Consider the following 14,224-nt stretch of genomic DNA (forward strand, 5'->3'; position numbering starts at 1 on the left):
CTCGATTAATCGTAAGAATAATCGATAGATTACTCGATTACTAAAATATTCGTTTACAACAGCCCTAGTAGACACAAAACAATTGCACCGTTCAGCAATGAATGGAGGAGAGTTTAAGTGTGTTGCACTTCTATGCTCTATACGTTTAGAAAAGTTCAATTTTAGCACTTAACAGTACGACTTAGAATATTAACAGTTTTGAAAAATAAATGTTTTATCTCTAGGTCTGTTTACTATAATTGTTTAAAAATGAAAAGACAGACTGAATGAAAAAAACATAAACTAAAAGCTTTTAGATTCCTGTATTTGAGTCAAATTTAGTCTAAATAAGGGGCAAACGACCAGATGAGCTACTTTTTCTTCAGGTAAATATCTGTATGACTCAACAGAAAGTGAATTGAGGTTTCAGCTTATTTAAATCTAAAATAGGATTTAGAGCCATTTTTGAGTTTTTATAGAGCTGATTTGGTGTTGACTTTATTTTTATTTATTTATTTTTTCTGAAAGCAGCAGCTGGCCAATGAAAGTGCCATGGAAGAGGAGCTCGGGTTGATTGGCGCTACTGCTGAAGACACCGAAGCAGAGCTCATCAGAAAAATCTGTGAAACAGAATTACTGGCTGGTAAATAAAAGCTCTTGCCAGTTTTCTTCCTGCATCATTTCAAGCTGCGTTTAAATCGACTTCATTTATTATCTCTCAATCTGTTTAGAGGACAACCTGCTGAGTGCGTTTCTTCCTCTGCTGGTGAAAGTCTGCAGTTCTCCAGGACGCTATTCCCACCCTCAGCTCACCACTGCTGCCTGTTTGGCACTGTCTCAGTACATGATGATAAGGTACATAACACTGCTGAATAAACATTCACACACCCACCACACCATTTTCTTGACCTTGGACAGTAGGGCACCTTTTATTCCATCTGTCTGATCTAGAAAACTTTGAGTTTAGTTTATCTATGGCCATTTTGGCCGCCCATCTGTTTAGCTCAGACGTCTTGGTGTAAGTCCACAATGTAGGTTGCTAAGCATGCAAAGTATGGAGTTTAATTTTTGTGTTTACCAGGTCTGAACAGTATATTGGAAAAAATAAAACTGCAGTGTGAAAACAAGTTTCCACACTGTTTTGCTTATTCATTACAAATATATTCTTTATGAAACTGAACTGTTTGTGTTTTCCATTTTTCTCCATTGCTGCATCTTGCATGCCAGATATGTGTTTGAGAGAGACATTTATTTGTTTATTAAAGTTGGAGGACATGTCAGAGTGTGGTTCTTAAAACTTAACATTTTAAGTTTGCCATCGGTTCCAAGATATACAAATATTTCAAAGAACTTAGGCTTAAAAACCACAAATATTTTGTCATACTATTTTATTTTACTTTTTTACAAAATGAGACGAGCTTTCTCAATTTTAACGGGCAGGATGACAACTCACCACGTTGGTGCCCCTCCTTCAATTGTTGCTGTGAACTGCTTGTCACCTGGTAGCAAAAAGAAGTTTAAAAAGTTTTCTCCTCTAAAATAAAGACAATTTAAGCTGTTTTATAATATTTTGTGGAAAACACAACGTGTCCTGGTGAGGAAACTGGAGAGGTAAAACTGTTTCAGGCTACAGTGGGGAAGCTATGAGCAGTATTCNTTACAGCTTGATGAATTAANCAATTCATATCACCTTGTTCAAATCTACATAGTTCACATATTGGCAAGAAGGTTTTGTGAAATAAACAATTGAGAGCTACTACTAAATTTATCAAGACTTATGACAAACTGTGTCTATCTGTAGCATTAGAAATAAATATAGACTTTCTATTATCGAATTAATAGATTATGTTCTTGTTTTCTTTAAAATTGTTGCAAAAGTGTAATATTTGCACTCCAGGTTATCAAACCAAGTTTGTAGATATTGTTGTTGCCAGTTTTGTCATTAGTTCTATCCCCTATTATATTTTCTTTAAAAAAAAATATCAGGTGGAACGACGGGAGGTTTTTAAAAATTCTTTGAACTTTGCAATTTTCCATCATAAAAGCATCACTAAATAAGGGGAAAATTGAGCTAGTCACCATTTCTAAGGAATCAGTTTGCACCATTTTTTCCAACTTGTGTCGAGCCGTTATTTAATATGTTGGTATTCTTAAGACAAGAGGCAAACTGTCTCAAACTGTTTTGCCTAACGTGGAAGTGTTATTTAAAACAATTATGAACAGCAGTGGTATACCACTTGGCACATAAATTTGTAAAACAATGAAAATAGAATGGAATTGCTGCTGTGAAGAAATTCATTGGTTCTCATCTTTACTTTGACATAAATGTTTGCACTATTTTTAGTAGAAGTAAAGTTTTTCTTATTTTTTAAGAATGTCATAACCCTCTCAAATACACCCAGAATCTCTTCTGTATTACATTATACATCAGAGAAAGAAAAAGTTTATTTAAAATACACAATGCATCCATTGTTTGGATGTTTCTTTACAAGCTGAAAGGATAAGTTCATTAGCTTTGAATGAAGCTATTTGAAATGTAGAGTATTTTACACATTGAGCTTTGCTGTATTGATGCTGTAAGATGGAGGCTTTTTCCCTTCTGTTGTTTTGTGTCTGTGGTGCAGAGTGTAATCAGACCCCATGATACAATCCTGATAGTCCAATGAATCTGACAAACTCGTAATAAGTTAAATTGAATCGTTCTGAAGACTGGAAATTGGCTGCAAAATGTTTAATTACCACAGCCATTAGGGAAGTAGCTGAAGGGGAGGATTCCTTGTAATTTCATTCTGAATGTAGTCGAGATAAAACCGACTTTATAGCAGTGAAAGGAAGCCTCTCTAAAGAAAAAGTACATTTATATTTAACAGTTTTTGCTGTTTTGGTGATATATTATCAACTGCTCTTGCTTACGGTCTGTAGCGATTCAAACTTTGCATTTATTAATGTTGCTGTGACTGAACATGGTTCTAGTGGTGATAGGAACTATTACCAAGGGAACTGTTAAAACCAGAAGCCATTTATTCTAAAATGGCCTTCTAGGCATTCCCACAGTCTCTGCTTGAGCAGATTGGATCTTCAGATCGTTCTAATCCTGCACATGTTGATATTCCCACCCCTACGTGAAAGTTTCATATTGGCCCAAACCCTGTGAAGAGCCTGATTATGTGGCCATGCTTGTATTCGCTCTGATTATTGCAGCATTCTACAGTTTTCTTTTAGCTTGATTACACTAACCTTTTAAATCTCTAATCAAAATTTTTGAAGGGGCTTTTTTTTTTTTTTTTCTCCTGGCACTTTTCCTCAAATGATGGCTGATTACCGTCATTCTGTGTTTTAGGAAAATTGGACAGATCTTAACCCCAGTGACAGACATTTCTCTAACACCCCTTGTTGCTCTTTAATTGATATGAATAACATGACATTTCTGAAATAAAGAAACATGCTTTCCACAACCACAGGACTTCTCTTCTGAACTGATTTGTTTAATTAAGCAGAGGCTTCTCTCGCCGGTGTCCTTTTGGAACAAGGTGTTTAACTGGTGGTTTAATGTAAAATACTTCCCTTTTTTCCTTTTCTACAATTTCACCATGGATATCTCAATAATTTGAATGTCTTGGTCAGAGTATTAAACTGTGAGAATCCAACCATTTGTTGCTTATATTATGTTAGCAGAGCTCTCCAGAGGGCAGTGAACTTAATTTTTAAATTTATTATTTCAGTTGGCAGCAAAGCAGGAGCTGCTGAGAGCACAGAAAAATTGAAACATTTATTTAATTATCAAAATGAATTAGGATTAGCACTAAAAAGTTACTTAGGTCTGTCAGTAATTCAGTTCAAAAAGTCAAACTCATATATATATATATATATATATATATAAAGTAACCGAAATAAGCCTTTCAAATATCACTGCAGCTAACGTCTCTGGATTAGTTTCCCTTTTTCACTTGAAAAACGTACTGACATAATCCAACTTCTTTAAATAATGTATTCAAATTAATGCTTTTATTTTGTCCTCTTTTCAGCCCATCGGTGTGTGAAGACAACATCCGCCTCATCTTCACGGTGCTGGAGCGCTCCACTCTCCCGGTCGTCAGGGCCAATTCCATCATAGCGTTGGGAGACCTCACAGTGCGTTTTCCAAATATTTTGGAGCCCTGGACCCAGAATCTGTATGCAAGGTAGGTCCCGGTTAGCTGCATCAGTCACTAATAAAAAAGGGCAAATGCTTGTTGTTGTCCACCATGCATAAATAATTCAGCTGATCCGTACCATCATTATCTTTTAAAAAGTTTCATGAAAGATCGTAAGGAAAATGCTTCCACTCGATGGGTCATGTGAGTGGGTGTTCTGCGAGTGAAGTTTCTTCTTTTCCTCCTCGCAAACACCCACTGACACACATCCTTGTACACTCCTGCCTTCTTCATCCGAATCCCATCACCGCTTTTCGGTGTGACGTTCCTCTCAACCACTGGAGTGTTGCTGCTGTCAGAAAGCTCCACTGAGCCACATGATGGGAAAAGTTTACTCTCTATTTATTTCGGGGGCGGGGGGTTTCCACAGGTAGTGGGAAATAAACTTTTAGATGATCTATATGCTGTCAAAAACTCTTGATAGTGGGCTTTATATTCGGACCCTGGAGGTTGCCATGACAACTGGCTAATATTCCTTCAAAGATTAAGAAGGGGGATCATTATCAAACACGAACCTGGGCGGAGCCTCAGACCACATCAGGAAGGCCGTAAGACGACAAACGGCCTAATCACCACTCTGACCAGCAGGTTGTAATTACGCTGAGCGGGGAGACGGCGGTAATATTTGGGCAAAGTCACGCGTTCTGCAAAGGTTTGTGCCTTTGCATTTAAAAAGCACTTAAACATTTCAGCCAACTGAGAGGCTGAAGTTGTTCTGTTTGATGAAGTGCCGTTTTAATTATAATAGGAGATAACGTTCACACTGGGGTGTTTTGACATGTAGAACATTTTCTTTTCTAATTCTTCGCTGCCCTCAGTGTTTCCTACACGATAAGCATTTCCTAGTTTTCCTAATTGTCTCCCACACACCAACACCTCCACTGTTCTCAAGGCTGCTGCCCTGGCGCCTCCTGATAAGCGCATTAAGAATTAATTACCCTGTTCACTGCTTGTTGTAAGCTTCTGCATTGGCATGTGGAAGTGGCATGGGCAAGAGTGTGATCCTCTGCCAGGAGTCCTGCTCTTTGGTGCCAATGAGAAATGGGAAATGAGTTGCTTTTGTTCTTTGGTTTTTTGGGAGAGGGTAAAGCTAAATTAGGTTCTGATTGCCCCGCCGAAACCTGTCCAGTCCCATTGTAAGCAGCCAGCCAATAAGGCGTCACTGTGTCCAGGTTTTGGATGACTTTTTATTCGAAGAAAAGCTGATAAGAAGTGACTTTCCTTTCACGTTTACTTCCTGTATCTTACCTGGTAGTGCAGTTCTATTTAGCTGAAAATGACCATTTGTCATCTAATTCTAGGTTTCTCATTGCATTTTTACAAAGATACTTTTGTGAACTTTTATACACTTGCCCTAAATATTTTTGAAAATAAAATAATTATTTCTAAAAACTTCAATTTAAATGTTCAAGAAATATAACAGTTGCAGAGTCTAGTTGTAATTCAGAGATGATGTGAAGCTCTTGCATAAAGAGTTCTTGTTACCAAAAAAGACCAGCAGCGATGTTATGTGGTATGTAAATTGTTTGTGGTTGTGCCAAAACTGGGCTGTTTGTGGGAGCAACTGTGAACATCGCCTGTCGTCTTGAACATTGATTTTTAAATTGGCTTCTGTTGCTTATTGCTTTTTTTATTATCAAAAATGTAAAGAACTGACTCTCAGATCGTTAAGTTCTTTTTTTTTTTTTCCTCCCCTCTTTGTCATGTTTAGGTTGAGTGATGAGGTCCCATCTGTGAGGCAGACGGCTGTGACGGTTCTTACCCAGTTGGTCCTTAAGGATGTGCTAAAGGTCAAAGGCCAAGTCAGTGAGGTCGCTGTGTTGCTAATTGACCCAGAGCCGCACATCATCAGCCTGGCTCTAAACTTTTTCAATGAGCTGGCCACTAAGGTACACACACACACACACACACACACACACACAGAGAGAGAAGCTGTAGTGGAAGCTGGCGGCTTTGAAAGGTTTTTAACTGTCGTCCATCAGGACAACGCCATCTACAACCTGCTGCCAGACATCATCAGTCGCCTTTCAGATCCAGAGAGAGGAATGAGCTCCGGGGACTTCAACACCATCATGAAGTGAGAGGCACAGAAACTCTTTTTGTTCACTTCCGTGCCTTGTAAAAATATTCACACCCCTTGATTCTTGTAGAAATAACCAAGCAGACATTTAGATCTGCTTGGTTGTATACATTCTGCATTTTATCTTAAATGCAGAATGTATACATTTTTCTGTGCAGTTTTGTCTCAATTACTGCTTTTTTTTTGTTTTTTTTTAAACCAAGTTGCCTTTTTTGAGTCTGTATACTCCAGCTAACAATTGATTACTAAATTAGTTGATTTCAGTCATCGATTAATCACCGTTAATCGTTTCATCCCTAGTTTGGACCAGAAGCATTTGAATCTTTGAAAGTGCTAAAGGAAAGTTTTGGGTGTTTTCACAGACAGCTCTTCTCCTACATCACTAAAGAGAGGCAAACTGAATCTTTGGTGGAGAAACTGTGTCAGCGCTTCCGGACTGCAAAGTGAGTACAACCTGCCTCGTTTTCCTGCTGCCGCCTCTTTGCGTGAGTTCATGTTTTTTTTTCTTCCGAATAGTTTCACTCCTAATTTCTGAAGCTGTCCTACAGCATTTCATTGTGTGAGATGTGGGGGTGGATGTGTGGATAATTAGTGGGTGTTTTTTACTCTGAGAAAGAGAGTTTAACAATTAAATCAAGTTCACAGTTCGCTTCACCAGTCATGTACGCTGACATCTTCCTATTCAGTGCTTTTGTCATGGAAACGGCCTCATGTGTAGTTTGAGAGTAGATGCAATGACTGGGCTGGCCGGGCTTCAGCCTCTGAGTCATTCTTTATCCATACGCAGAGCTCAAAGGAAGGACATTTTATATTATATAATGGAAAACTGAATTTGGACGTAAAAGGTTCCTGGAAATGAGATTAGGTCCAAATGTCAGAGCAATGACATGTTTATCAGAAATGAGGTTTTTTTTTTTTTTTGTTCAGAGTCTAGAATTACTGTGCATTATGTTGCTAATCAGGTTTATTTTCTAATCCTTCATCCTCTCATTTCATGCTCTTGTCTCTGCAGAACCGAGCGCCAGTGGTGTGACTTGGCCATGTCCCTGTCCCTGCTCTCCATGTGTGAGCGTGGCTTTAAGAGGTTGCAGGAATGCTGGGAATGTTACAGCGACAAGCTAACCGAATCCGGCGTCTACCAGCCTCTGCTCACCATCACAGCCAAGCTTCGTCGTGGAGCCAAACCTCAATTTAAGGTGTTCGAATCGCTCATTTAAGCTACACATGTGCTTTATTTAATAAGATTTATTTTTATTCTTGTAGTAATCATAAATATCTCAATCAGGCCCAGATAGATGACTTTGAGAAGCGGCTGACAGCGGTTCACACCCGGGGCTTGGAGAACGTAGAAAGTCCTGAGATGGAAGAGAACCAAGGGGAAGAAGGAACTTCGGAGACGACCAGCAGTCGCACACTGCTGCCCACCAGAGGCCGTCAGAAAAGGAGAGGTCTGAATTCACAGCTTCTACTGTTTTAGTTTCCTAAACTAATGAAATATGTATAAAACTGACTGTGACTAAGGAAATATTTTTCCTCCTACAGGTCAAACAAAGTCGTCGGTCTCCAGCCACGGTGATGACAGTTTTGTAACTCCTCAAAAATCACGCAAGGCTAAGAAACCAGTGATCAGCTTCAGCAGCGACGAAGAGGAGGATGAGGATGGTGAGACTGCCAGGGTTTATTTATTTTAGAATATTTTCAGTTTGTGTAATTAAAAAAAAATCCATATTAAATTGACTTTTTTTTTCTATTTTTTTATGTTTTACCTTCACATAAGTGATTTTTTTTTTCATTTAGTGATTTAACTTACTAGTTTTATTATATTGACACTAAACATCATAAATATTAAAGAATTTTGTCCAAATTAGATGCCAGAAAACCTTTTTTGTTTGTTTATTGAATAAACTAATTAAATAATTTTGACTTCTTTTGGCACCTCATTAACGAAGCTTTTGTGCTCATTTAATTACCCAACAAAGTTCTTTTGTTTACTGTATTTTTATAATTGGTGCTACGAATAAATTTTGATCAAAAGAAGTTCCTTCAGGTCAGAACAACTGAGTTCAGAGTTACTGGACCAAATGCATCAAACACCACTGTGTTGAAGGTTTATGAGCAGACAGGATTCTTCTTTTTTATTATTAGCTAAGAAGTAGTCCAAGATCCACAGGCAGAGCAGACCTTGACGGTAAAATCTGATATGTATATACAAGTAATGCCTGTAAAAATGCTAATAATGGTAGCATAAAATCTACTACAAATTCCCTTAGAACCTTTAATGTGGGCATAAACATTTTCAGAAACTTGATCTATTCAGTACTTTTTAATTTGGGAATGATTTCTTGCAAAGTTTGTGATTAGCTTACGGTTCACATCATTATGTTAAATGATTATATTTGAATTCTTGCTTTGTGACTTTCAAATTTTCCTCTGTGGGAGTTTTTTTTTTTTTTTACGGGCTGAATTTGTCTGCAACCATCTCACTTTTTATTTCTATTTATATAGTTAATCAACTTGACATGATTTCATAAAAACATCTAAAAAATCAATTAGAAAAATAAATTCCCACCCAAGATGAAATACTCTGCAGAAATGTCTCGCTAAGCTTTTCTCTCCCTTCAGATGCTGTCATGGCAGAGAGCGAGACCCCCAAAGTGACGACACCCATCTCCCGCACGTCACGCCGAACTCGCCTCAGAAACTGATTTCCTTTCTGTTTTGCTTTTTTTACTGCCTGTTTAATATTTTATAATCAACAATTTAATTTTAGCTCCTTGTATATTTGTTTTATCCGCTTTACTATCGTAAAGCTTTTGTAGTCTGATGGTGCATCTAATGAAATTAGAAATCCTTCTTAATAAACCTGGGACTTGTTTTAATTTCTGTGGTTCCATGTCTCACTCACATCTTTTACACAATATAAATAAGTGATAACAAGTGTTAAAGCTGTAGTATTTAACTTTTATTTAATATATATGTATATGTCCAGATAGATGGACCGATCAGTCATACTTCAATAATTGGGTTTCACTCAATTACTGGTTTGTCTGGTTACTGGTTCCAAAGGTTCATAAAGTTTTAATACCACCTCATTTTCCACATGAACATTTTGGTGTGGGAGTTTTCTCCAGCTGTACAGATAAAGTGCAGCCCCTCTCCTACCTGTTGCTGCACACTGCACATTAGGTGGCTGAACGAGCACAACTACCATCAGTAATGACACTAATAAAGCAAGCTCTTACTTTGCGCAAGAGGCAGCTGATGTCAGTGGGTTGAATTTTACACTAGAATGCTTCTAAATGTTAATTCTAATATGAAGTATTTGCAGCAGATGATTACATTTCTGTGTAAGTACCATGAAACAGTGGTGTTTCTATGCATGTTTAACATTCGGTGAGAATCTAGCAGCCATTACGCTTTCTCTAGACACCAAGTATTGTTTGCTAGGTGAAGTCATCTTAATTTATAGTGCTGTTTGAAGCAGCTGTGAATGTCTGCTTGTTTTGTGTGTTTGGACAGGCTGTTTCAGGGGCTGTCACAGCTTGTCCAGACAGCATTAGTTGTGCATTTTTATGCCTATTCATTCAATTTTTTCCCCTCCAATTACATAAAGTTCTGTGGAAAAGAAAAAAAATACACCTTTTTCCTCCCCAACCTTATTTAAATGTTTGGATTTTCAAGGCTGAAAAAAAATCCAAAAGAACATTCTCTTAAATAAATCAAATATCAAACAAGATATCTATTAGTCTGGAAGGACTAGCCATTTCCTAGGATATTGGGACATTCACAGGAACATCTTGGCTACAAAATTTACTCGTAGAAAGCAACGCTGACTCACCAAGGAGGTCACAAAATAACCTAGAATAACACCTAAACCACGTTTGCATCACTTTGCTTCACAAAATATGATAGTCATATAGAGACAAAGTAAAATTGCACTTTTAGGAGAGTTTCAATACCAAAACCAGTGCTGACCAAAATATTTGAAAGGTTCTCAAATTACCAAGAAACATCTAGATGATCCCAAAGATGTTTGGAGATGTATTTTGTGATTTGGGGGGTGGAGGGGAAATGTGCAACTATTTTGAAGGTATGTCTCTTCTGGAAACAAAACCATACCACGATATGGAGCCGCTTTGATTCTTCAGGACTGGAATGAATTGCTGTTGTTGGAACTGAAATCTGCCATCTGGCAGGAAATCCTGAAGCCTCCAGTAAGGCAATAATCCAGAGCAACCCAGCAAATTCACCTCTGAATTTTTATATATATATATATACACACATACATACATATACTGGGGCCTGGTTAATTTGATTTTTCAGTTTTAGTTCACAAGGAGAGGCTGCTATGTATGCAAGAAGAGTCAATTCTGTACTAGAGAACTATTTGTAAAGATTATTTTGTGTGTGAGACATGTCTTATTTCTTTGCAGCAGGTTTTAGTTGTCAGTGTTTGAGGACAGTTTCTGAAACACGTCTTATTTCTTTGCAACGTTTTGGCAGGAAATTAACTCCATACAAAAAAATGAAACAGAAGAAATTTGTAAGGAGGGAGGGAATACTTTTAACAGCTCTTTGAGAATCAAAGTTGATTCTTTAGCTGAGGAGATCGATTGTCCCTGGGTTTCTCAGTAGTGACTTGCTTTAAATATCATTTCAAATGTTGTTCCTTTTCTCTGATAGACTTTCCGTTGCATATCTGTCCATTTATGTTCTCTTGCAATCAATCTCTTTTGTTGATCTCCCTCAGCTCTCAGCCTGGTGCTCTCTCTCTCTCTCTCTCTCCCTCTTTTTCTCCTCCTACTCTCTGCTGCCTACTTTTCCTCCAGCGCTCCACTGACATCATATACCGCTGTAGTTCAAACCCCACCATCATCACTAATCTCTTTCTCTCTCCCTGTTCTCCTACGCCGTCTCCCACACAGTGTCCTCTCCAAAAAAGACGAGAGGGGCGCATTTTTTTTTTTTCCCTGAAACGTTATGTAAAGACACTCGCAACAGCGGGGGGTAACGGTGTGTTTATCTGAGGACAATTTGGGTTGACAGTGCAAAATGAAAGTGACGGCGCACTTTGCAACAAATGAGAGGCGAACAGCGCGGATATGCGTCTGATTGCTCGCCCGGCTTTGGGCGTCGGTAAAGAATGGGGGTTTATTTACTTGACATAATCACAGGCTGCTGAACTTTAAGGTCAGTGTGTTGGATCCTGCAGCCGCTGCTGGTAGTATTGTAATTTGGCAGCAGGGGGTACAAGGAGCAGATGGCACTGGCAGACTGTAAGTTACCCGGCAGAGAGGGGGAGGTCAGCGCACGCTGGGAAACACTACAGAGACAAAGGGAAAGAGGGAGGCTAATATGCTCAGAGGGTTGTTAGCGCATGAGAAATGTATAATTCAGGATCAGTCGTGACTGGCCTGCATGAAGCCTCTCCCTGCCAGTTACCTGATTGTGAGCAGGTCACGGTGATGAGGCCAGAGCCGCCCGCTGGCCTCTGACCTCGGCTTGTGCCGCACTCTGGCAGAAGTTTGGTTTGCAGAGCGGTGACCACACATACGGTCACCTTGGCAGTGACAATCAGTCCCTCCAACAAGGCTATGACATCACTCCAAAGAAAAGGAGATGAGGAGGAGGAAGGTGGGAGGGGGGGAGGAGGAGGAGGCATCTCTGGCTCTACAAAACCTCTGCAGCATCCCAGCTGAAGCCCCATCATTTAGGAGACAGACGCAAGAGCAAGACAATCATCATCATTCTCATCATCAGCATCGTTCTCCCAATTCCATCAGAGTGTGGAAGCGAGGAGGAGGAGGAAGAAGAGGAGCCAGCCGAGTGAGAAACTGATGCTCCCAGCAGGTGCCAACAAGTGAGAGGAGCCGAGAGTCCGAGAAGGTGGGAATGGAGAAGAGTCTGTGAGAGGAGAAGACACCCAGCACGCCGAGAGAAAACTAACATCAGGTGAGCTTTTCTGCTTTCATCCCTTCATTTTTGCTCTTATTGTACAGTTTTATCTCTTCTCAGTTAGGATTATGTTTATGAAAACTCAATTAAATAAACCTGAGCACAGATATGTGTGAAGTTTTTTTGGGGAAAAAACAATTAAAAACATGAAAAAAAGTAAATCCACAGACAAAATAAAGATGCATTTTGAATGACTACACAGAATATTTCTTACTACATCATATCAGCTGAAGTTAATGTAGATCACACTATTAAACATTTTATTTAAATATCTCAGTTATGTTTAATTTCTTTTTCCTTGCATAGCTGAACCTGGAATAAAAATATCATTAATTTAATAAGGTCACCTATTCCTTTTTACTACTTTTTGACAGCTGGTGTCTATTTGAATTTAAAAAACAAAATTATTAAATCAAACCACAGCTGTTGATTTAATTGGCTAAAATTTTAGTTTATATGTATATTCAGTAAACCATTTGTTTTATTCCAAAGCGTAAATCTCTAAAATAAACACTAAAAAATAAAAATGTAAATGAAATGTCTCTGTCTTTGGACCAAATGCAATCTTAAATTGCTCAGCCGGAGGCAGCCTGTTAGTTCCTGTCACATACGCTACATGCACAACTGTACGTTTGTCTCAAAACACACAGAAAATGTGACGTCTTGATTAAAAACAATCAAGATATTTGTTTTTGAAATTCACAAATTTTTCTCCACATTTTCCTAAGGCGTTCAGATCTCTGCAGCAGCAACCAGCCCGTTTTCCGGTCCTCGTCTCTGCTGCCGTTGTTCCCGCTGCCATGCTGCGCCCCGTGCTGCTGTGCGCCGCTCTGCTCCTCCTGACTCCCTTTGAGGTGACAGAGGCTCGCGCTCTCCATCCTGCTCCTGATGCTGCGCAGGTACGCTGGGCGGGAAAACAGGTGGACTGAGGAGACTATAGAGTGGAGCAGCGGAGGAAAATGAAATGTTGTGCTGATTGAATTATTCCCCCTTGTGCACACCCTGGAAATTAGATTTCCTTTTTGTTTTTTGTTTGTGTCTCCCTTCCCTCTGTGTAGTTTCTGGAGCAGTTTCTGGAGCGCTACAATGACCTCCTGACCCTGGACGACCTGGAGAACATGCTGAACAGCCAGCCGGAGGATCAGTCCACTGCCGCTGCTGCCTCCTCCTCATCCTCCTCGTCTGGGGTCAAAGCAGCTGAGTACCCTAAGTGGGCTGACGTCCAGACACAGCCGGAGACCCCCTGGCTCCGGCTGCTGAAGGGGGCGCTGGCCGTGCAGAGGGAAGCAGAACCAGAGAGGTCACGGAGGGGATGGAACAAAGGATGCTTTGGCTTGAAACTGGACCGGATCGGGTCCATGAGCGGACTTGGCTGTTAGTGGAGAGAGGAGAAAAAGATGAGACTGGGCGCATCCTCCTTAGACACACTCGCACACAGGCATTCACCTGCAGAAACAGGATGTTTACATGTAGTTTCTCTGTAGTTTGGTGTAATGTGGTTTAAACCAGCGTAGATCAGACGCCTCACACTTCATTCCAGTATTAGAACAACCTAGCTTTGTTCTCATTAAACCCTCACAGTATGTGCAGTAAATGTAGACGCGTTTTGACTTTTCTTGTGTGTAACAAAGACGTGGCGATCCAAAGACGGTGGCACCTGTAAACCCTCTGCAGTTTATTTTTATGTTCACTTATGATTTGCATGAATAAATGGATTTGACATTTGGGGTGTTCTGCTTTCTTGCTCATAGAAATTCAATTCTTGCCCACTCGCAAAGCCCACATGGTTCACTCCCTATTGACACCTGTCATCTTGATTTCTCCTTCAGAGTGGAGATTTGCATCCTCATGACATCTTGTTTTAACTTGATGATTTATTGAATGTTCTTGTGGCTGTTGGAAGAAGTTCACTCCTTCCCCCGTCATTCTGCTGCTTGGACCTGCTGCCACGTCCAAAACGCTTTATTGCACTGCCAACACAGCAAAGTTCCCAGCGGGGTGTGGAGGGCGGGGGGGG

The 14,224-nt window shown here is 39.7% G+C and overlaps 2 protein-coding genes across 5 annotated transcripts in view; both read left to right on the forward strand.

Annotated features, from left to right (window-relative positions):
* The window catches only part of ncapd2 (non-SMC condensin I complex, subunit D2), a 28,127-nt gene extending 18,996 nt beyond the window's left edge, over positions 1-9,131 (forward strand). For 2 of the 3 annotated variants that reach the window (XM_015046114.1, XM_015046115.1), the window contains 10 exons: positions 508-622; positions 711-834; positions 4,005-4,160; positions 5,884-6,061; positions 6,155-6,249; positions 6,615-6,695; positions 7,265-7,448; positions 7,538-7,700; positions 7,795-7,914; positions 8,875-9,131. In XM_015046114.1, coding sequence (XP_014901600.1) covers positions 508-622; positions 711-834; positions 4,005-4,160; positions 5,884-6,061; positions 6,155-6,249; positions 6,615-6,695; positions 7,265-7,448; positions 7,538-7,700; positions 7,795-7,914; positions 8,875-8,957 — 1,299 coding nt within the window. In that variant the 3' untranslated portion in view covers positions 8,958-9,131. The remainder of the gene's footprint in view (positions 1-507; positions 623-710; positions 835-4,004; positions 4,161-5,883; positions 6,062-6,154; positions 6,250-6,614; positions 6,696-7,264; positions 7,449-7,537; positions 7,701-7,794; positions 7,915-8,874) is intronic. The other variant, XM_015046117.1, reaches the window with a different exon arrangement.
* Positions 9,132-11,944: 2,813 nt separating this feature from the next.
* Positions 11,945-13,932, forward strand: nppcl (natriuretic peptide C-like). Of its 2 annotated transcripts, none has more exons than XM_015046129.1 (3): positions 11,945-12,204; positions 12,936-13,106; positions 13,266-13,932. In XM_015046129.1, exons 2-3 carry the CDS (start codon positions 13,008-13,010, stop codon positions 13,584-13,586), a joined length of 420 nt encoding a protein of 139 aa, XP_014901615.1. In that variant the 5' UTR covers positions 11,945-12,204; positions 12,936-13,007; the 3' UTR covers positions 13,587-13,932. The 2 variants fall into 2 exon arrangements, with proteins under 2 accessions (XP_014901615.1, XP_014901616.1); XM_015046130.1 differs by having other exon boundaries at positions 12,944-13,106.
* The last annotated feature ends 292 nt before the right edge of the window (positions 13,933-14,224 follow it).

The sequence above is a fragment of the Poecilia latipinna genome, unplaced genomic scaffold (assembly GCF_001443285.1).
Source record: "Poecilia latipinna isolate Pla-1442-1.1 unplaced genomic scaffold, P_latipinna-1.0 Scaffold765, whole genome shotgun sequence".
Lineage (NCBI taxonomy): Eukaryota > Metazoa > Chordata > Actinopteri > Cyprinodontiformes > Poeciliidae > Poecilia > Poecilia latipinna.

Bases quoted from the DNA above. Each gene is read 5' to 3' on its own strand.
- nppcl (XM_015046129.1), top strand. From the start codon at position 13,008: ATGCTGCGCCCCGTGCTGCTGTGCGCCGCTCTGCTCCTCCTGACTCCC. The intron at 13,107-13,265 runs GTACGCTGGGCG...CCCTCTGTGTAG, and splicing joins CTGCTCCTGATGCTGCGCAG to TTTCTGGAGCAGTTTCTGGA.